Source organism: Malaclemys terrapin, chromosome 6, assembly GCF_027887155.1.
Source record: "Malaclemys terrapin pileata isolate rMalTer1 chromosome 6, rMalTer1.hap1, whole genome shotgun sequence".
Taxonomy (NCBI): domain Eukaryota; kingdom Metazoa; phylum Chordata; order Testudines; family Emydidae; genus Malaclemys; species Malaclemys terrapin.
Window position 1 is genome coordinate 116,184,504 of NC_071510.1, and position 23,216 is coordinate 116,207,719.

The 23,216-nt window shown below is 40.1% G+C and overlaps 1 protein-coding gene across 1 annotated transcript in view; it reads right to left on the minus strand.

Moving 5' to 3' along the window:
* The window catches only part of DCC (DCC netrin 1 receptor), a 943,937-nt gene that overhangs the window by 43,192 nt on the left and 877,529 nt on the right, over window positions 1-23,216 (minus strand). The window contains exons 22-25 of the mRNA XM_054032598.1: window positions 18,260-18,325; window positions 12,188-12,350; window positions 4,981-5,207; window positions 617-733 (exon numbers count right to left, since the gene is read on the minus strand). Coding sequence (XP_053888573.1) covers window positions 617-733; window positions 4,981-5,207; window positions 12,188-12,350; window positions 18,260-18,325 — 573 coding nt within the window. The remainder of the gene's footprint in view (window positions 1-616; window positions 734-4,980; window positions 5,208-12,187; window positions 12,351-18,259; window positions 18,326-23,216) is intronic.

Consider the following 23,216-nt stretch of genomic DNA (forward strand, 5'->3'; position numbering starts at 1 on the left):
AAAGTACAAGTTGTTTCATTGGCATCAATGGGACCACTCATGTGCTTAAAGTTAAGCACCTGTGTAATGGGTTGCTGGATCAGGGCCTTATAGATTACTGGAAATGTAACATATACCAAATAATGTCTAGATTTAATGTGTGCTGAGCAGTTCAATGAAACCAAGGGATTCTTTCCAGAGACTTGACATCTCCATCCTGTAACCCATGTTGGGAATCACACTGCACAGTAATGCATAAAAGTACATTTGCTGGCTAAATTTTATAACGAAGAACAGCAATTATCATAGTAAATACAAATCTTTGTAATGTGTGTCCCCAAGTACTGTACACATAGGAAATGTACACATAGGAAATGTGTGGTCTATTGATTAGAGCAATGGACTGGAAGTTAGGACTTCTTGATTCTATTTCCACCTACTGAATCATTGTGAAGCCTTGAGAAGCCATGGTTTACTCCTTTGTAAAATGTGGTTATTGCTACTTACTGTAGTTGTATTATGAGGCTTAATTAATTAATATTGTAAGATGCTTTGAGATCCTCAGATGAAAGAGACTCTAGATGCACTATTGTTCTCACATCAAATTGTAAGCGGGAGTAAGAGATGCACTACTCACGAGGGTTGCTTGGTTGTGAATCCATCGGAATCATGAGCTTGGCACGTGTGGCTCTGCGGGCAGCAAGCGAGCGCTCTAACGTGGACATACTACTTCCCACATCCTCTGTGTCAGGACCTAGTGAAAAGCAACACAGTGGCTATGTTAACAATGGCTATCCACCAAACTGTTTCCCTCTTTACCGTACGTCTTGCAGTAAAGTGAATGGGTATTTTTTCATACATCTATCATTAAAATTGGTCACTTAAATGGCATCATCTCCTAATAGCTCTGCACAGACTACTTTGGACACCATTCCTGAATAAAATGGTTGTTTCTCATTTTCTTACAACTGTCTTTAAATGTAAATTTCTCCCTTTACAATCACATCCTGGTTTAACTCTCCTTTCTCCCTGCTGCTGAAACAAAAATCGCTTCATAAAAATGACACTAACCCTCTGCCTCAACATTACTAATTACCCACTTCCCTTAAAGTTCAAACAAAGTATCATGGCCAGATTTGGGTACATAAAGATGGACATCTAAATCCATAATCTAGCACCTAAATAACTGGCCTTATCTGCAGAGATGCTTTATATGCACCCACTAAGTCCCAGCCAATTCAAATGATTGGCTCAGTAGCTACAAAAATCAGGCATTTTATTATAATATTATTTATATTGAAATATAGATGTAGGTATATTCAGGTAGCCAAACTAAAAGTTTTAGTCCACTTACACTCATACAGAGATGTTTGGTGTAACCAAAGAAGCTAGGGTAACTATCTCTGGTCATGGAGGTACCTTGTTTTCAGTGGGATGTTTGGTACAGTAATAGAAGTAATAGAAGATATGTTTTCTGGTTCTCAGATTGTATCATATCTGATATGTACACCTCTACCCCGATATAACACTGTCCTTGGGAGCCAAAAAATCTTACCGCATTATAGGTGAAACCGCGTTATATCAAACTTGCTTTGATCCACGGGAGCACGCAGCCCCGCCCCCCCCACCCCCCGGAGCGCTGTTTTACCGCGTTATATCCGAATTCATGTTATATTAGGTCGCATTATAGCGGGGTAGAGGTGTATATTATATTAATATCACATAAGTAGTTATACCACCACGAGGAAAATAAGTTAATTATTGCCATAACAAAACTGAATTTATTTGGTATCTTTGAGTAGTTCACCTCTATTGTGCCTACTCATCTCCACTGGGGCTATTACTTTCTAAACCTCTGAGCAGCTCATAAACTTTTTTTTTAATAAGACTCTCCACAAAACTCTTTCCTTCTTTCCTTCAAATTATCTTGATTTAGTTTTCAAGACTAAAATCTCAGTCTTGCACCAGTAACTGTTTTAAGGTCCAAAATCTAGTGATGAAATAGGGCGAGGACAATATGTTTGATTCAGTTGGATATTCTAGGATTCCCAGTACTATAAAAGTATAAAAGTATCTGGCCTAGTTGTTTGCATGTATTTGTATCTAGCCCTTCTGGTTAGGCAATTGGTGTGCTGTGACCACTGCTTATCTTGGGTCTGATCCAAAGATCATTGAAGTCAATGGAAAGACTACAGTTGATCTTAATGGGTTTTGGATTATGCCCCACGATCATCTTACTTGTGAATAGATTCTAAAGTCTTTTGGGCAGGGATCATCTTTTTGTTGTATGTTTGTAAAGTGCCTAGTGCAATGAAGCTGGGGCCTCTAGGTCCTAATCCAATACAAATTAAAAAAAGAAAAAAGACAAACCACTATGTAAGATATCAAACCCTAAAATCCTGACAGCAACCTATGACTTTTAGATCATTTTAGAGGTTTGAAATCCTATTAGGTCTGCCATTTCTTTCACACTAAAGCCTGTACCTCTTATGGTAGGTAAGGAATAGAGATACAAACAATAGTAGCAGCTGAAGAAATCTAAGCATTTACCATCATATATATCACCAAAGAATCTGCATTATTTAAAACCCTATGTGATTTTCCAGACTAACTTGTCACTGTCACTCATGAGTGATGCAGCCATGCAAACTCATGCCAAATATACTTATATTTTGAATCTATATATTGCTGCTTCTTCCCCACCCTATTACATTTTATTACTGAAAAAAAAATTTCTAACAAAAAGGAAACCTATACTGTTTAAGGATAGAAAAGAAAAGCTAGGCTGCCTATATACTACACTTAAATTGCATTTTTTGCATGAGAGTTTCTTTCTCTCTGGGCCAAATTCTGATCTCACTTATGGTGGCAAAACTCTTTTTTACTGTGTTGTCTCTCTGCTCCATTTTTCATTTGATTTTTTTCCCACTGTGTTCCCCACCACCAATAGAGTCTCCTAAAGTGGAATGCAAACTCAAGACTTGTCTACACGGAGACTTAGTGCATGGCAACCCAGTATGCTAGTCTGCTGGGTCCACTATGTGGAGCCTGCAACTGTACACTAAAGTACCATAGGTTTCAGAGTGGTAGCCGTGTTAGTCTGTATTAGCAAAAACAATAAGAAGTCCTGGTGGCACCTTAGAGACTAACAAATTTATTTGGGCATAAGCTTTCGTGGGCTAGAACCCACTTCATCAGATGCATGCAGTGGAAAATACAGGAGCAGGTATAAAGGATGGGAGTTGCCTTACCAAGTATGAGGTCAGTATAACAAGACAATTCAATTAACAGCAGGATACCAAGGGAGGAAAAATAAATTTTGAAGTGGTAATCAGAGTGACCCATTTCAGACAGTTGACAAGAAGGTGTGAGTAACAGTAGGGGGAAATTAGTATTGGGGAAATCAGGTTTTGGTTTTTTAATGACCCAACCACTCCCAGTCTTTATTCAGACCTAATCTGATGGTGTCCAGTTTGCAAATTAATTCCAGTTCTGCAGTTTCATGTTGGAGTCTGTTTTTGAAGTTTTTTGTTGTTGAAGAATTGCCACTTTTAGGATTGTTATTGAGTGACGTTACTTTCTTTGTTGGGCCAGTCTTGTAGTAGGTGACTTCTGAGTACCTTTTTGGCTCTGTATTTTCCACTCCATGCATTTGATGAAGTGGGTTCTAGCCCACGAAAGCTTATGCTCAAATAAATTTGTTAGTCTCTAAGGTGCCACCAGGACTCCTTGTTATTTTTGCTAAAGTACCATAATACACTTTGACTAGCTGGTTCATACAGTAGAGTCCACATGATCAGTTCATATGTGGCAGGCTAGGGCACTGAAGATGTACACCCCGGCTTGCGGTGTACTAATTGATCATGCAGACAAGCTCTCAATAATGTTTGATTTCCAGCTGAAGTTCTGAGCCAATAACGAAAGAATGGAGTAGAAATCAAACATGATGCATATTCTTCTAATTATTAACCGATGCAAAGTAGCATGTCATTTTGGAAAAATGAAATTTACCTGTTGATACTATTATCTGTAGACACTACCTGTTCTGCAGACACTATTGAGTTGCTTAATGTTTGAATTCTTGAAAAATCATTCTTATCCATTAAAGCAATTGGGAATATTTGATTATGATAAGCTAAAACCTTCCAATATTGTATACAATATACTCTGTTCATCAATTTTGGGTCCAGGTAATTTTTCATTCCCTCAGATCTCAATTTCAGCATATGTATTGCTCCACTTGCATTAGAAGCTACCCATGCAGCTAGTCATGCTGTTATATTAGACAAGAAGTATCTGCCACCATGCCCAGTTGCAGTGTTGCCAACTCTCACAATGTTATTACAAGTCTTCTAATAATTGTTGTGTTTGCTAGAGCCCCAGTTGCTGGAATCTGGTTATTATCTTGACAGCATGACTCTAAATACTCCAACACCAGAAGGCAAATAAACAGAGCCTAAATTAATTCTTTTTAAATCTCGTGATTTATAAAAACCAATCTGTGGATGGCTTGAATTGTGATTTTTGAATGCCTGGAGCTGGCAATACCACCAGAACTGTATTGGGCCTGTTAAGCACGGCTGGCATTGGTGGAGGGGGCCTGCAGCAGGGGAGTCCCCAGAGGCACATTTTAGAACAACCACTGTAGTACCCTTTACAAATGTACATTGCACATTTCCACCCTATGTTGGCTTGATTTTGCTGGATGCTCCCTTTGCTGGGTCTAGACTCCCCAGTTCTTATGTCTAGGAGTGCAACAATGGGAGGGTGGCAGGCCCATGTACAAGGATTATGAGCACCCTTTTCTCTCTCTGACATAACTGTATACAGCTAGGTCAAATCTGGACCATAGCACCCAGGTTTATTGATTTCAGGACTGACCATGTTATTCTGCCCCCCAAAGATAATATTTTCATATCACTACAGATTCTTGAAGTTAAAAACAGCTCCAGGCAGGTGAGAGCTGGAACATTTCAGTGAGCACAATGGCGGTGATATTACCAGACTGTGAGGCACTCTTGCTGCCCAGCTGAGTTTCAGACTGGCTGTGGCTGACTGGCGTGATGTCTTGACAGCTCTGCATCGGCGAGTCTCTTCCTGAGGGGTCAGAACCTGATGGCTTTTCAATATTCTTCATCTCCATCTCTTCATGGTGTATCCAGAGGTCTGGGGGCCTCAAGTCTTTCTGGCTGCCCTTCCTTTTCCCAGCGCTATGGGTAGCACGCTTTCTGTGGAAAAAGTCCAGATTGAAATCTAAGAAAATATCCCCTAACAAAAAAAAATACCCATAAAAATTAAGTGATCTCAGGTTACACAACAAATAAATCCATTTAGGTTTGCCCGACAAGGCTTAGGAACCAGTTATCTTGGATCTGACTGCTATGCCTTTAGGCCTCTAGAGATAAATGTATTATAGCCATGATATGTTAAATCCCCAAGGCACGGGGGTGGGTACCAGGTGTCTCTCTGTCTAGCACCAGCTGCTTGCTGATCCATGAAGTGGCACTGGTGTTAGTTCCAGATGAGGCCACTTGCCAATCCGTTAGACATAAAGGTGTCTCACTGACAGCATATGTTTAGGAGATGAATGAAAGGGGCAAGTGAGAGTAAATACTGCTCTTTGCTCCAGAGGGTGGGCTTGGGGCTCAGCAGGGTAGGTCATCTGTGCACCAGCTGATGTGCGATTGGAGAAAAATTCCTTCCAGAAAGAATTGTGAAGTTCCTCTTGGGAAGACTATAATTTCTGATTTAACTACATATAGCAACAGCAATTGAATAATGCAGTATATATTCCCACAGTGTCCTGCAGGTCTCATACTTTCCATAAACAGCTACAGCATACATTATATTTCTTAAAAGTATATTAAAACATGATTTTTATAACACAAAAGCTAAGAAATTCAGAGTGATATACCCCACAGCAACATTAACTTTCCTCCTTATGTATATTCATTACAATATGTTCTATCCTTACAAGACCATACAGTGTGTGTGTATATACACAAAACATGCACGCACAGACATTCAGCGACATATGTGCATCTGCTGTTAAAGAAAACGTATGCAACTTAAATATAAATCAAGAGCTCTCTGTTGCAGCTACCTAACAAGTCTCATTGGAGATGCATTATTTAAACTCACTTTAAGCAGTCTAAAAATATGGAAAACATGCAGCCCCTCTGTTTTATTTTTAATGGTATTTGCAGAACAACCTGCCTGAGCATTCACATAGCATTTTTCATCTGCAGATCTCAAAGCACTTTATATAAACGGATAAGTATAATCCAGTTTATAGGTGAGGAAAGTGAGCTACACGCCAGTAAGGCCAACATTTTCAAACTTGGGTGCACATTTAGTCATCAGAAAAACAGCAGCTTGATTTTCACAGGTGATGAGCACTCCCAACTCCTGTTCAAACTTTAAAAACAGACTTCAAAGAGAAACTGCTGAACTACAATTCATTTGCAAACTTAACACCATCAATTTGGGCTTGAATAGGGACTGGGAGTGGTTGGCTCACTACCAGGGCCGGCTCAACCTATTAGGCGACCTAGGCAGTCGCCTAGGACGCTGAAATTTGGGGGGCGATGACCACGGCGGCCGAACATCCGGCCGCTGCGGTTGTCGGCTGTATTTTGGGGGCGGGACCTTCCGCCGCCTCTGTCGGGGGCGCCATTTTGGGGGCGGGACCTTCTGCCGCCTAGGGCACCAAAAAGGCTGCCGGCGCTCCTGCTCACTACAAAAGCAATTTTCCCTCTCTTGGAATTGACACCTCCTCATCAATTATTGGGAGTGTACCACATCCACCCTAACTAAATTGGCCTTCAACACTGGTTCTCCACGTGTAAGGTAGCTCCCTTCTCTTCATGTGCCAATATATATTTATGCCTGTTTCTGTAATTTTCACTCCATGCATCTGAAGAAATGGGGGTTTTACCCATGAAAGCTTATGCCCAAATAAATCTGTTAGTCTTTAAGGTGCCACCAGACTCCCCGTTGTTTTTGCAGATACAGACTAACATGGCTACCACTCTGATACCAACTCCTGTTGAGCCCCACAAGCTATTCAGGCCAAAATGCATTTTCTACATCTACCAAGTCATCACAGACCTAATTCAAAGACCATTGAGCCAGGAACTCCTGAGTTTTAATTCTGCTCTGCCATTACTTGATCAAGTTGCAATCAATAAAATTAATAACATTTACTTACTGCAGCTATCTTGCATGGGAGTCATGAACATACATTTGTTTGTAAAGTGCTTTGAAGATATATGGTGCTGAGTGCAACTACTATTAAATCTTAAATGTCTTTTTGGTAATTGAATTAAAAATTAAGATGCACTACTCTTTACTCTAACTTTGCAATACATACACAGAGAGAGTATGGAATTATATAGTACACCTTGTGGAATTCACTAAGACACACTACACGTTGAATCTTTTAAGAAGGCTCTTTCCACTTTGCTGAAACATTGCTTCTTGTTATGCAGACACTATCCGAAACAGCTTGGATGAGGCAAATAAGTGAAGACATAGCTGATAAGTCATTAGCATCAGACCTTGGAAAGGATGTTTTGTCCCCTGCAGGAGAACAGCTTTTTGTCTCTGATTTAAACCAATTACTGTACCATATCATAAGTCTTCCAGCAGATAGGGATTCTATCTCCCTGCAGCTGTAGACAAATAAATAGAAGAGAAGCTCAATGAAGCCCTTTGCAATTCACCCCATTTGCCCTGACAGCATCATACATATAACAGTTGTCGCACTTTTGTTTTTGTAACGGGCTGCAGTAAAGGGAACGCAGCTGATATAAAGGTGCTAGTAAGAAAAAAAATCTCTTTACAAATGAGAAGTGATTTCACTTTCAGCTCAGTTATTTCCTGCAGGTTACTATTAAAGGAGTGGAAATGACATGTCTCCCCCACCACCATTCACACCACCAACAAATGCAACCTAATGCCTGGCAGGCAAGAGTCAAAAACATAAGCTGCAGCTAATGAGCAATGTCAAGGTGGAAGATGCAGAGTGAAACGAAAAAAGAAGATATATCCCAAGGGAAAACTGCAGTGACATACTGAGGATGTCTAGTGGCTGCTGACTTATTTGCCTGAATTTTATTTTGCTTTTCCTTTAAGTCTCCACCTAGCTTCTCCTACCTCTATACACATTTGCTACCATCAGTTATAATAGTACCTTGCAGGCAATCTTTATTTATTTCTCATACTTTTCCATTACCCACTTCAGATGCCTAACATCATATTCACTACTTGACAACTTCTGAAGAACAACCTCCTATCATGTAGCTGCTGTGCTCTGGAGTGGCTTAGGAACATAGGATTTACCTAACTGGATCAGACTAGAGGTCAACCTATACCAGTACCTTGCTTCTTGAGGTGGCCAGTAGCTGAGTTTTCTGAACTTCTCCGGTTTAAATTTACATTGCACATGTGAGATTTCATGGTTTTAGCTTGCTGCAAAGGCCATTAATAAGCATTATATTATACAATCTAAGCACAATGTCATTTACCATCCAGTCCTGACAAACTCCTGCAACAGTGAAGTCCACGGGTGGCTATATACTGCATAACACAGAATCACAGACACATAGGGCTGGAAGGAACCTCAAGATATTATCTATTTCATCCTTCCATGCTGAGGTTAAGCATATCTAGACAATCACTGCCAAATATTTGTCTAATCTGTTCTTTAAAATATCCCGTGATGGCGATTCCACAACTGGTGCTTAACTATCTTTATTGTTAGAAAGTTTTTCTTAATATGTAACCTAAATCCCTTTAATGCAAACAAAGCTGATTATTTTTTGTCCTACCCTCGGTGGACATGGAGAACAATTTATCACAGTCCTCTTTATTATAACCTTTTACATATGTGAAGATTGTTACCATGTCCCCAACAGCCTTCCCTTATCCAGTCTAAACATGAACAATTCTTTTAATCTTTAGTCCTAGGTCATATTTTTTAATATTGTCTTTAATTTGCTCTCTATTTACTGCCCTTTACTTTATGTAATTTTGTCTCATTGTTATCTGTCTCTCCACCTGTTGTCTCTTGTTTTATACAAAGATTGTAAGGTCTTTGGGGCAGAGACCATATTTATATTGTGTGCTTCTCCAGTGCCTAGCACAATGGGGTCCTAGTCCACGACAAACAAATAAATACATATATACACACATACATGTGGATACTAGGGAGACGTGTTACATATAGAAGTTAAATTGCCTGATCTTTTATTAATGAATAGTAAGGCTGCACATGAGGATGGGGCACAGGGCTGCCCCTGGCACTGGCCAATGAGGGCAAACAGATGCAGTTCCCACCTGAGGGAAGTATCAGTGGCCATGTTCTGAGTGCATGCCAGTAAACTTCTAGTACCACAGAGGATATGACTACTGAGATATTTCAGAATATGAGACAATTCAACATACTTCAAGAGCTGCAGCACCTGCTGTAGGTACTACAGAATAACATAAACCTGAACACTTAATCATCCCACTTTCCTGCTTTTTTATAGACATCTACATTACTAGAAAGCTAGTATGGCTGACACATTATTCCTCCTTGAAGTCAGAGACAGAAAATAGCTATTAGGTCTCCTAATCCATCCCTCCATCAGTACAGTGTTTTCCTACAGTATATTTTATAGTGTTTTGCCCACTCATGTTTTAAATGCCTCAAGGAGTATGGCCTTCCCTGCTCTTGGGAGATTACTGTACACTATTTTATTAAAAACTTTCACCGTTAAGAAGGTTTCGTTCATATTCAACATGAATCAACCTTTTTCTTGATGTCATCTCATTCACAGGTTTTGAAACTTACTGGTGCAAGTTCCACATTGGAAGCTGGATCCAAACCCCCTTGTTTCAGCTTAGGTATCTCTTCATAATGGTCTGAACAAGAGGCTCCGACACCCTCAAATATGAGGAAGTTTGGCTTCAGACTTTTGAATTCTGGAGCTTGAGCCTGAATTTATTTATTTATTTATTTATTTATTTATGTATTTATTTATTTTTATGTAATGACTTTCCCCCTTCTCCAACTCTTTCAGTATAAAAGGTTTCGTTTCGGTTAACTTAGTCTCCACATCCTCCAATCTCTTCTACACAGTAGCAATCCAATCAGAGCTTTAGGCTGCATTCAAAGCCCATTGCAGTCAACAGAAAGGCTCCCATTGTCTTCCATGGGCTTCGGGGCCAGAGCTCAGAACCCACAATTGAAGCTGATTGTCACATTGAGCTCTTCTAAAAACCTGCTCACTGATTTTGGTGCCTAAATAGGGACTGCATATTTTGAAAATCTAGCCTTGAGTGTAGGTACTAAACTCTTTTGGAAATTTGTCTCCCAGTGACAATATTATACTATAAACTCCCCTGCCTCTGAGCTTGACAAGGACAAAACTAATTTCAGCAGACATTGAAACAGTTTAGCCACATAAGAACATAAGAACGTCCATATTGGGTCAGACCAAATGTCCATCTAGCCCAGTATCCTGTTTTCTGACAGTGGCCAATGCCAGGTGCCCCAGAGGGAATGAACAGAACAGGGAATCATCAAGTGATCCATCCTTTGACACCCATTCCCAGCTTCTGGCAAACAGAGGCTAAGGATACCTACCCTGCCCATGACTTTGCACTCTTTTTCAAGCATCAGCAAAAATCAATGCAATAGACTTTTGACTTGCACTTCGACTATTTGTCCTTCTCATATGCAAAACATGATTAAATTTTATATCAGAAAGTTCATTCTTTCTCAATAGTATAATTACTGTATAATTCTCAACCAATTAACTGGTAAAATCCAGCAAATTAGGTGACTCCAGTGGAATTTCTTCTTATACCAGGGCCAGATGTCACCCTTAACTTTCTGGAATGGAGCACCCACGGAAAAAATAGAGCACACACCAGCAGCCTCCCCGATCAGATCCTCCTCCTCCTCCCAGCGCCTCCTGCCCATCAGCCAGGGCCGGCTCCAGGCACCAGCTTACCAAGCAGGTGCTTGGGGCGGCCAAGGGAGAGGGGCGGCATGTGCGGCAATTTGGGGGCAGCAGGTCCCTCACTCCCTCTAGGAGCGAAGGACCTGCCACCGAACTGCCGCTGCCAATTGCGGCTTTTCTTTTTTTCTTTCCCCAATTGCCGCTGCTGGTCGCGATTGTGGCTTTTTTTTTGCTTGGGGTGGCAGAAATGCTGGAGCCAGCCCTGCCATCAGCGGGCCCTGCTGATCAGCTTCTCCCCCTCCCTCCCAGTGCTCCTGCCCACTGCAATCAGCTGTTCGGTGGCATGCAGGAGGCACTGGCGGCGGGAAAGGAGCAAGGACGGGGTGCGCTCGGGGGAGGGAAGCCAGAATGGGGCAGGGCAGATGAGTGCGGGAAGAGGTGGGCGAGGGTGGGGACTTGGGGGAATGGGTGAAGTGGGGGAGGTGCCTGGGGTAGAGCAGACCCCAGCAACTTAGAAAGATGCCACCTCTGGCGCACCCTACACTGTCCCTTTAAAATATATGAAAATGGTCTCAAATGGTCTCAGTGCTGTTTTCTGGCATTTTTTACATATATATATGAATAACAGGAATAACAGATGTTGACTTTCTTTTGCAGGACAAAAGCCTCACAATAGACTGAAAACTGAGCCTGAACGTCTCCATTTTTCAGCTGCATGGAGAGAGGAAGTAAGTCAGACAGTCTGGTACCTAGAAGGCATTATTAGCCACACAGACAGATAACATTTTTCCTTAAATCAATGGAATTGATTCTTCCCCGGTTTGATTGAACAGAGAAGGGGTGGGTCATGAGGGGGCTGTTCTGGCTATCTGATTCTGAGGATCAGCCCTCGGCCCCAATAAATGTTCGAGCTACTTTTTAGCATCTCTAACTTTGCCCCACCACGCCCTCTCCCATTCTACTGTGTGCTCCCAATGTGCTCCCTCCAGGGTAAGCCATGTGTGGCAAAGGGTCTGGAATAGGGAATTCCCATATGACCTGGAAATTCTCTCCACTGGCCAGTTGCATCCAGTTTCTGGAACGTTTGCACCCCTTAAGTGGTACAATGTGGCTGGATCTGATTACATATTTCAGCCTGTGACTCCACATCCTCTCAATGCTCATTTGAGGACCTTGCTCATATCATCTTTGAAACCTAACAACAGAAAAGTGGCCACTTTTTTGTCTGTTTGTTCAGGTATTTGCCAGCAACATACTTCCTCTGTTGCGCTGAAGAACGCCTGGTGCAGATCACAGCCACGATCACCACCACCACCACTGTAATGACCCCAACGGTGACCACAATGATTACTAGAAGGTTGCTGTTCTTTTGAGGCGTTACGCTGCCATGTGGAGGGTGCATCTGCCCTATGGGAGGTTCTGAAAAAATATAAATGATGAGAGAGTTTCAGCAGCAAAATTTAACAACAGAGTGTAAAAAACAGATGTGATGTACAACAACAGTTGGCAGAGACTGCTAGATCTGGTATATAGACCTTTTGCCCATCAGAGTGCCTGGATAAGTTTTGTCCCCAGTTGAAAGAGACAGGAAAAAAAGATATTTTATGCCACACAAATACTTCTCTGACATAACTGATGAAAGGTCATGGCTTATGAGAAATAGCCTACTTATTTCATGTCCAGGAAGACAAATTGCTTGATGCAGTATGATCACAATTTACCCCCCTTCTCTTTCAGAAGCCACCCATAAAAAAGGCACAATTTAAAGCCTGTCTGGGGTGTGTGAATTCTACTTAAAAACAGACAGTCGGTTCAGAATGGTGTCACAAAGCACTGAAATTTATGTTTCACTGTGTTTCAGTGGTATAGCAAACTGGAAAATATTGAAGCAGTAAGGACTGAGGTGCAAGGCATTTACTGGAAATTAATGACCAGCTGCTGGGAGTTGATAGCGATCAGCTCACTATTGCTATTAGCAACTAAAACTGAAAAAAAAAGGCAATATGCATTTTTATTCCTTACATAGCCTCTATTGATATTTACCGAACAATTAATGTCTTGTGTATTAGCCAATCTGAATGTGTGATTCATCTCTCAAGATTCCATTCAGCCCATAATAAGCCACAGATTATATTGTATTGTATTTATTGATATAGCTCCTCTGATGTAAGGTGTTAATCATGCTTCACTTGGAACACAATAGCAGACAGAGAGATCAATCCTCTGAGAATCTGTGCTGAGAATCCTCATTTTCCATTAACTTCAATGGAAAAACAAGACTGGACCCCAAATGATCAAGTTACATCATTTCTTGTTTCAGATCCCAATACCACTAATTTCAAAGATTGGGCCCTTGCTCACTAGTTTTTATGGATGCTATTACCTGGTGGATGGCACATTTTTCAATTGCGTTGACAGCTTCTTGCATAATTTACATAGAAAAATAATTACTCCCCTTGCATACCATCCAGAGAGGGCCCAATCCTGCAGTCTTTATTCAACAAAATTTCCATTTCGGTCAAAGGAAGTTTTTGCCTGAGTAAGGACTGAAGGTTCAGGATCATGCATTATAAACACTAGCATAGGACAATATGCACTTTGGTTATTTTGTTTGCTAATGGATTCTATAAAGACTAAGAGCTCAGGAAAACCAAGAGATGATGCCACTCAAGTTTGGAGAACTTGTCAATAACTTCATGAGCAGAGTCTTTTAAGAGATTTCAAACAGCGTTAGCATCCCAAAAGCCCATCTGTAACTTTAAAAAAGTGACTGTGAAGTCATTTTGCCTTCATTAGAACTGAATGAGCACATGACAAAGGTCAAAGCTTTCTAAATTGCAATTTTAGCTAGTGATAAATGTAATTTTATTGTAATTTTCTATCTTCATTCTGTACTGTAGTGTGATTTCTTTACATAACAAATTTGTTTAAATAAATTGACTTTTTCTCATAGTTCTTTTTCAGGCAATGGAACATGACAAGCAGTTGTGAGTTTCATGGCTTTTGTCATTAGAATGACCTAGTACAGGAATTCAGTAGTTTTTTTTTTTCATTTCCATATTGTGTATAAGGAATATGACCTGTATAGTAAACACCTGTAAAACAAAATTAGCCCTTCCTCCTTCCCAAGTTCATGCAGCCATCCTCTGTTCTCTCCACAAAACTCAATTTTTCCATGAAGCCAACAACTATTAACCCAAATCTGTAAAACTTCTGTCAACCACTTGCTATATCAAGCAAATTAAACAAAGCTGCAAGATAGAACCTTTCTGAAGGCTTTTCAGTAAATTTTATCTCAAAAGTCTACTTAGGCTATAAGCTTCATAAAGCATGGACTGTGCCTTCTGTGTCTTGTACAGAGCACGTGGTGGATGCTTAAATAATAATAATTATTCCTATAGAAACAGTAAACAGATGGCAGGTCGGGTGTTCCATTCTTCACCATGTGAAGCAGGAGTAAGTCGATGGATGTAACACTAGTGTGAAATTGATACAAGATGGAGGAAATTGCAAAAGGCTTATTTAAGTTTTTCTCTTGCAATCCAAGATAGTGATTCATGTAATAAAGTACTGACTGGACTGGTCTGATCATTATTAAGGTTGCAGAATCCATGTTCACACATTTTCCTCCAAACAAGATGTCCTGGACTCCAAACCCTCCTCAATCTCTTTGAAGCCAGGAACAGGAATAGGCACAGGGAACTTCAAACAAATGCCATAACAACTTAAAGACATATCCAGACAGTAGTAATCATTTAAGCACACACATTACCTTTAGCACCTGAACATATAAACCACAAATTGATATTTTCTAGAGGTAATAGGAAGGGTTTTCTTTTGTTTAAAATTATAGTATCTCTCATGTCTTAATATAACACTTGCTGAAAAAGACTGGAGAAGCTTCCATTAAAAAAAACCCACCAGGTTAAATAACAGCCTTCATTCTAGCTTTCACACAAAATAATATCCTTTAGAAACATCCATATTTTCTATAGTTTTCTCAGGGACTTAAGACTACACAGCAAATATGAATTATTTGGAATCAAGAAGCCTCAGATTGATTATTGCTTTGGAGGACAGGGTCATAATTCAAAATGATCTGGACAAATTGGAGAAATGGTCTGAGGTAAACAGGATGAAGTTTACAAAGACAAATGCAAAGTGCTCCACTTAGGAAGGAACAATCAGTTTCACACATACAGAATGGGAAGAGACTGTCTAGGAAGGAGTACGGCAGAAAGGGATCTAGGGGTTATAGTGGACCTCAGGCTAAATATGAGTCAACAGTGTGATGCTGTTGCAAAAAAAGCAAATGTGATTCTGGGATGTATTAACAGGTGTGTTGTGAGCAAGACATGAGAAGTCATTCTTCTGCTCTACTCTGCTCTGGTTAGGCCTCAACTGGAGTATTGTGTCCAGTTCTGGGCACCGCATTTCAAGAAAGATGTGGAGAAATTGGAGAGGGTGCAGAGAAGAGCAACAAGAATGATTAAAGGTCTTGAGAACATGACCTATGAAGGAAGGCTGAAAGAATTGGGTTTGTTTAGTTTGGAAAAGAGAAGACTGAGAGGGGACATGATAGCAGTTTTCAGGTATCTAAAAGGGTGTCATAAGGAGGAAGGAGAAAACTTGTTCACCTTAGCCTCTAAGGATAGAACAAGAAGCAATGGGCTTAAACTGCAGCAAGGGAGGTTTAGGTAGGCATTAGGAAAAAGTTCCTGTCAGGGTGGTTAAACACTGGAATAAACTGCCTAGGGAGGTTGTGGAATCTCCATCTCTGGAGATATTTAAGAGTAGGTTAGATAAATGTCTATCAGGGATGGTCTAGACAGTATTTGGTCCTGCCATGAGGGCAGGGGACTGGACTCGATGACCTCTCGAGGTCCCTTCCAGTCCTAGAATCTATGAATCTATGAATTTGGATTTTAGACAACATTGTTCAGCTTCACAGAAGTGGCATAAAGCAATGCAAATGGGTGTCCAATGTCCCGCAAACAAGCCATTATTTTACTGTGCAACTTCTTTCTCAATTGTGTGCTATAGGGGAGTTACAAAAGTCTTTGTCAGTTCTTGATTTTCAAATGCTTTGTGCCTTTTTTTAATCATGAGAAAAAGCTTTAGAAAAGTTTGTTTATAACTGAACCCTACCTCATGTGGTGAGGTTTCTGCTGATAATGCTATAGCTGGTTAAAATGATCTAAAGTCCAGGCCTACCTTGATCTGATAAAAGAAAATTCTTAAGTACAAAACAAAGTAGGGTACTAATTAGATGGATCTGATTTTGTCTAAGATACCATTACTAAGTTGCTGGTAACAGCAGGAGCTATGTCTAAAATATGAAGCATACATCTGTCAACTAGCAAAATATAGCAGGAAAAGGTTACTGAGTTCAGTATTCCCTCCCTGTCTTGTCTGTGGAAAGTAATCAGTCTCACTTAATCAGTTAGGTGCCTTGCAATAATTGTGTATTTCCAGACTGGCTTTATACAGCACCTCAGGTGCTCTGATCTTCTCATTTGTTCAATAATGTGAAAACTAAAGCTCCATTAGGTAACTGGGGAGGAAAAGGTGTTGATAGCATATCTAAAACTGACAGTGGTCAGATTCAGTTAATCTTTAGTAATCCACAGCTTTTCCTCTTGTGTCTTGCCATATCAGCTCAGGTTTAATTAAGATTGCATTTGCCAACAGGAGGTTTAACACATTGAAACAAAGTACCATGAAATACTTTTTATGATGTTTTCCCTTTAAGATCTTTTGGTTCTCTGTTTTATTTCTTATACTTCCTTCTTATCATTTTTCTTATGATGTGAGATATAACTAAAATATCTCCTATGAATAAAATAGCTAACTGGTTTTACAATAAGCGTCTACTAGGGAAAGAACATCTTTTCGACTGGAAATATGACAGGGATTTATTTATTTTTTACTTTCCTGGTTCAGCTTCAAACAGCCAAAACAGATTTTTTTTTAACTTGTCACACACAAAAAAAGCGGGCTACCTTTCCGACATGCTTTTTAAAATGGAATAATTTCCTCTTTCTGTAGTTTACATTTGCTAAATCTACAATACATATAATAACTATTTAGACATGGTTAGAAGCTGTCAAGGAATAATTAAAATTTCTCAATTACCTATTTCATTTTACTCTTTAATCTCCTTTAATCTCTTTTCTCTTACAGGCTACTTTGCACCAGTGCTTATAGAGATACCTCAGTTGGAAATGGAATATAATACTACTACAGGCTTCCTCATAGCAAAATCTTAACAATAACAGCCTTGTTTAAATTTCACTTAACTCCACCTGGTCTTCCTCTCTCAAGTGTACTAAGATCCATTAATGTCTATCTAAACTATAGTATTTGAAATATGATTTCAACTCATCAAAACTGTTATTCCTCTTCATCTACTGGCTTAGGGCATACAGGGGAAGCAGTAGACAGGATATATATTGATTTTAGAAAGACTTTTGACACATTCTCATATGACATTCTCATAAGAAAACTAGGGAAATGTGGTCTAGATGAAATTCCTACGAGGTGGGTGCACAGCTGGTTGAAAGACCGTACTCGAAGAGTAGTTATCAATGGTTCCCTGTCAAACTGGGAGAGTGTATTTACTGGGGTCCCACAGAGGTCATTCCTGGGTCCGGTTCTATTCAATATTTTCATTCATACTTGGATAATGCAGTGGAGAATACGCTTATAAAATTTGTGGATGACACCAAGCTGGAAGAGGTTGCGAGCACTTTAGAGGACAGGATTAGAATTCAAAATGACCTTCACAAATTATAGAATTGGTCTGAAATCAGCAAGAAGACTGAGGGGGGACATGATAACAGTCTGCCATTCTTTTAAGGTCTGTTATAATGAGGAGATTGATCAATTGTTCTTCATGTCCACTAAAGGTAGGACAAGAAGTAATGGGCTTAATCTGTAGCAAGAGAGATTTCGGTTAGGACACTTGTCTAACTATAAGGGTAGTTAAAAGCTCTGAAATAGGCTTCCAAGGGAGATTGTGGAATCCCCGTCACTGGAGGTTTTTAAGAAAAGTTTGGACAAACACCTGCCAGTAATGGGCTAGGTTTACTGGTTCTCCTCAGAGCAGGGGCTTGATGACCCTTTCCAGCTCTATATTTCTATGATTCTGTAACACAAACTATCATACTCTGAATGCGATTTTGAAAATCTCACCCATATATGAACTGAGCAATCTTATAAGTGGTGAAGAAGGTTGTGGGGAGGGAGAGAGAGGATGTGGTTTACTACTGAAAAAGGACTTAATAATGAAACTTAATTGGATGGAGTCTAATTTAGTCTATATTTACCATTAAGGCTGCTTCTGTCAATCAAGTTCGTGTCAACTGGCCAATAGGCCCCATCTCCATGACGACCTGTTAACAGAAAAGCATGTGTCAGAAACAGAATGACAGATAAACTGATCTAAGTGCGATCTACTGCTTGAAACAGAGTCTATCTGACAATATTTAAGCCATTAGACAGTGAGGGGAAAAGTAATTCTGTATGCGCATGAGAAAATCTGTCATAAAAGTCGACTTTTAAAACAAGCTGAATTTCAAGCCTTTGAGAAGCTTGCCTCTTTAAATTCTTTCTCCAATAGTCCTTGTTAAAGTGACAAAATAAGGTGAGGCAGTCGTATCAGTCAGAATGTTCTTCCTCAAAAGCTGACAGATCTGATGGAAAAGTTAGTTCATAGTTCAGATGACAGACATAATATTGGGCTTCCCTCACACTTCAGTGGCTTATGTTCATTGATGGCTCCCAATTGACATTTCTTTGAGTGCAGGTAAATTGTCATTATTATTTTACAAGGTGACAGTACATCTCATCTAGTGTCTGGGTGTCTAGCATTCCTTCTGTTACTTGCCACAGAAGATAAGTTTAATATTTGATTATATTATTTTATGGGGGAAATAACCCCCTGTATAATTCAGTTTATGAACTGGCATTCTTGGGGGGAGGAGTAGAGGGGTTATACTTAACATTGAATCAAATCAGTCAGAAGAATGTAAGAACACTGTAAAATTGTCAAATAGTATTCTACAAGATATTAAGCAAAAAAATTCATTTTATTTCATCCCCAGAAATATTATTTTTCATGGAATTGCCATTTTTTACATTGAAAATACAGGAATTTCAAAATGGATATGACGTGATTATTGTTCTAACTAAATTACAAAATCTCCTTCAAAATTAATCTTTGTTGTTTTTTTTAAAAAGAACATTTGCCCCATTTCACAGGTTTTGCACAAAAGTGGAAAGTAAGGAAAACGTTGACCTCTGAGATGTTCATATTTTGAACTTAATTTGTTTTATGCTTATACCAATAAGCAATTTTAGGCCCAAATTCAAAATGGTGGCTATGGCCACCTTGAGCCATCCAGGTGATGAATCTGTGCTGTTGCCTCCCCATACCTGGTAGATGGGGCCTGGCAGGGTTGGTAGGGGGCAGGGTAGAGCTCTGCTATTCTATGCCTATCTTCCACTGGTGTAGGATCAATCAAGGACCCTAAACCACTGGTAGAATGTAGTGCAGCTCTGGTGCAGGAGAGAATCCGAATAGCAACATACTGCTAATATGGATGCAGCTTATACTAGCAAATCTGTGCTCTTGGCAATATTGCTTATTCCACCTCCATCCCGCTCAGCAAAACAAGCTGTACCAGTAAAAGTGCAATTTTGCATTTATTACTGCATTTACATTAAGATCTTCTGCTGGCACATCTATGTTTGTCAGGGATTGCACCCTTTCACACCCCTAACCATTACAGCTATACAGCAGACATCTGTAGTGTCTGCATGGCCTGAGTAATGTACTTTCCCAATAGATAATGAGGTGACTAAATAGATAGTATTCTTCCCTCTGAGTTAGTAATAAATCAGTGTCATAGCATGGAGTCATGGAGCCCTGTTACTTCCATCTTTCAGATGAGACATAAAAATGAGCCAACGACCAATTCTGGACATTAAAGAACCCATGAGTCTTTTTAGAAAAGTTGTATGGGGGGCATTTAACCCAAAATGTTCTAATTAAATTCCAGCTCTGGTATCTAGTGTTTAACTACTTCAAATCCCTCAGTAGTTGCAGCTGGAAAACATTTTCTTCACTTCCTACCATACTCTATTATTATTGTTGTGCATTGTTAAACAGTTGCTGCATTTCATTCTAGAGGTAGCTGCATTTTGGGGGAGTATGAAATGATTCCTATGTATAATTTTGTCTATCCATTTGTAAAGTGCTTTGCAATGAATGGAACTATATAAATGTACGATCATTATCATCATAGGTGACTTCAACATAATCATCTTTTCAATCAGCATAATTGCACAGCAAGGGTGTACAATATTTAGCTGTAACAAGTAACAGGCAAAAGTGAGATGAATGTCGGATGCACTGTAATTCTATTTACAAAAACTGCACTGTATAGGAGTAATATTCCAGGGTTTGCTTTCAATATATGGGGATAAATTGTCAATAGAACTAAGTACATTGGGTGTCTCAGTGGGAGATGCTGGTATTTGTTTAAAAATTTGTCCTTACTTAGGCGTCTAAGTGGGAGTTGATCTCTTTTGAAAATCTAGCCCCTACTGTCTGCTTTAACACCTCTCTACAATTTAAGATATTAGAACTCTTCAAGGCATGTCACATTAACTGATGTACAAATATTTTAGAAACTGGAGGCCAATTTAAGGTTTCATGATCCTCATGAAATCATGGATTGAGTAACTGAGCAAAGTACAAACAACACAGCTATTTCAGAGTCCTAAGGCCAGAAGGGACCTTCAGATCATCTAGTCTGACCTCCTGCACATCATAGGCAACAAAACCTACCCAGTTATCCCTGTACTGAGCCCAATAATCTGAATTAGACTACAGTATTTATAGCTCCCAGAAGACTAAACTGCTCTGTCCCACACGCAGAGAATAGGAAGGACTGAGATGCCGCAATAGCTAGACCCCTGAAATGGCAGGGAATTGATTTGATGAGACTTCTTCCATGTTCATCTTCAACTGAATCCCATCAACTGAATTGCCCTACAGGTAAACCACGGTGAACCTGACCAGAGTAAGAGGAACACCGGGATCCAAAGATCAAATAACACTTACTTCAGGGCTAGGTTAAAGCACAGGTAATATAGGCTTTTACCTAGAGACCCAGCTCTTGAAGTCGTATGATTCTAAATAAAATGAAGTTTCTAGCTGTAATAGTTATTCTTGAAAATGTGACCCAGAGGTAATCAACACAGTGATGTCGGTCTGAGTGGGCACACATCATGAAACAATAGCACTGAAAGGAATAAACGGCGCTATACATCTTCCTGGGATGTTACTGCCAAGAATTCTGCTTTTAAGAACATAAGAATAGCCATACTGGGGGTAGACCAATGGTCATCTAGCCCAGTAACCTGTCTCTGATAGTGGCCAGTGCCAAATACTTCAGAGGGAATGAACAGAACAAGACAATTTTGAGTGACCCATCCCATCTTGTCCAGTCCCAGCTTCTGGCAATTGGAGATTGGGGTTGTGTCCTTGATCATCTTGGCTGATAGCCATTGATGGACCTATTCTCTATGAGCTGCTTAGGATGGCCCTGAAAACGCTCAGTGTATGGCAGGAGGAGAAGAGTGCAGATATACCCACTTAAGCAAATACCCCAACTTCTGGGGTAAACAATTGGGGGGGCCTCTGCTGCCACTCCTTTCTCTCGTGGGAAGGACCCTGCTTCTGTTCCTAGAGGAAAGAAGGATGCCCCATGATGCTCTGGTAGGGGAGGGGGACCCCTGACACTATGCAAGGGGTGGGGGAGGCACAGGCACAAGCAGTGAGGTTAGAGCCATGGGGGATCCTGTGTTGTGATGGCTCCAGATTGCCCTACTCTGCCCCTGACCTACCTTTTTAATAAAAGGAAAACTTATAAAATGCCTTTTTGGGGGTGGGAGGGATAAGCTTCCTGGTGAAGCAAAATGATCTAGTTTTATGCATGAAAACTAATGTTGGAAGCTAGATGCGCTAAAGAGTAAACGATGCTGGTGCAGGACTACTAATGCTGTACTTCAAGCCAACGTGCCTTCTTGGAAGCTTTCTTCATCTAGCTCTGTGTGGAGTTTACCACATTCTTCCTTTTGAAAAGTAAAATAATGCTCAAATCCATTGCTACTTTGAGCCCAAGTGCTTCATTATGGCTTGATGTCTCATTCTCCCATTAGCCTTCATACTTAATTTCATCTACACACAAAAACACGTCCTTTGTGAATCCTTTTGCACTTCCATCACCTCCTACCTTGCTAATCTGCCCCATATCACTGTGATTTTTTTTTTCTGCCACACTCAGAACTGTTGCTATTCCCCTGTACAATCTTCCCCTGGATCAAACCCCACCTTTCTCATTTCTCCTTCTTTAGTGGAGACCTTATATTTTCCCCTCAATATCTGACCTATGTAGTTGGCACAAGGCGGGGTTCTTGATACTCTTCAGTTTTTCTCTGAGTTGTGTAACAGATGGCAGAATTCAAACTAGCAGAAATATGTTCAAGAAGTGCCAACTTTTCACTCAAATTGTGCAGAAAGGATGGTTTTAACTTTGGACATCACTTCAGTGTGAATGATTTCTGACCTTTCTATTTCCCATTTGTCCTATGTCTTCAATTAGCTCCTTTTTATAAATGCTTCTATGACTAAAGTCCTCCACTGGAAAATGTCCTTTCTCCCACAACTATAGCTCAACTACCGTTATTTTTAATACATGTTTTAACTTTGCCTCATCAAGGCCACAAAACTAGAAGTTCCCCATGACTACAAATTTTCTCTTTCTTGTCAGTTCTCCAGCATTTGTAAATCTGGCATCTCTCCTGCTGTAACTCTAGCGGACTTCTTCCTTGTTAGCTCATTTTTCCTGATTTATGCTTCAGCGTTTATATTTTATCTACTGAAAATCCCTTATCTCCAAACTTCAGGTATCCCAGAATGCCCTGGCCAGACTACTCTCACTCCAGGAAATATTGCTTCCATTATGTTTAATGTTCACTATATTATACATGGGTACTTGCTATGAAGAGTAGTGACTTCATTATAGTACATCTTGCTCTCCATGAAGGACTCATCATCTGATTCATCTGGCCCAGATATATCCTTTCTCTACCAACGTTTTCAGCCCTATACTCATTTAACCCTGGGAAAACTGGCTGAGTAGTCTTATTTCAGTTTACAAAAGCTGTAAGCAATTTTCCTTCCCTCCAGGAGCCATAGTTTCAGACATGATGCTA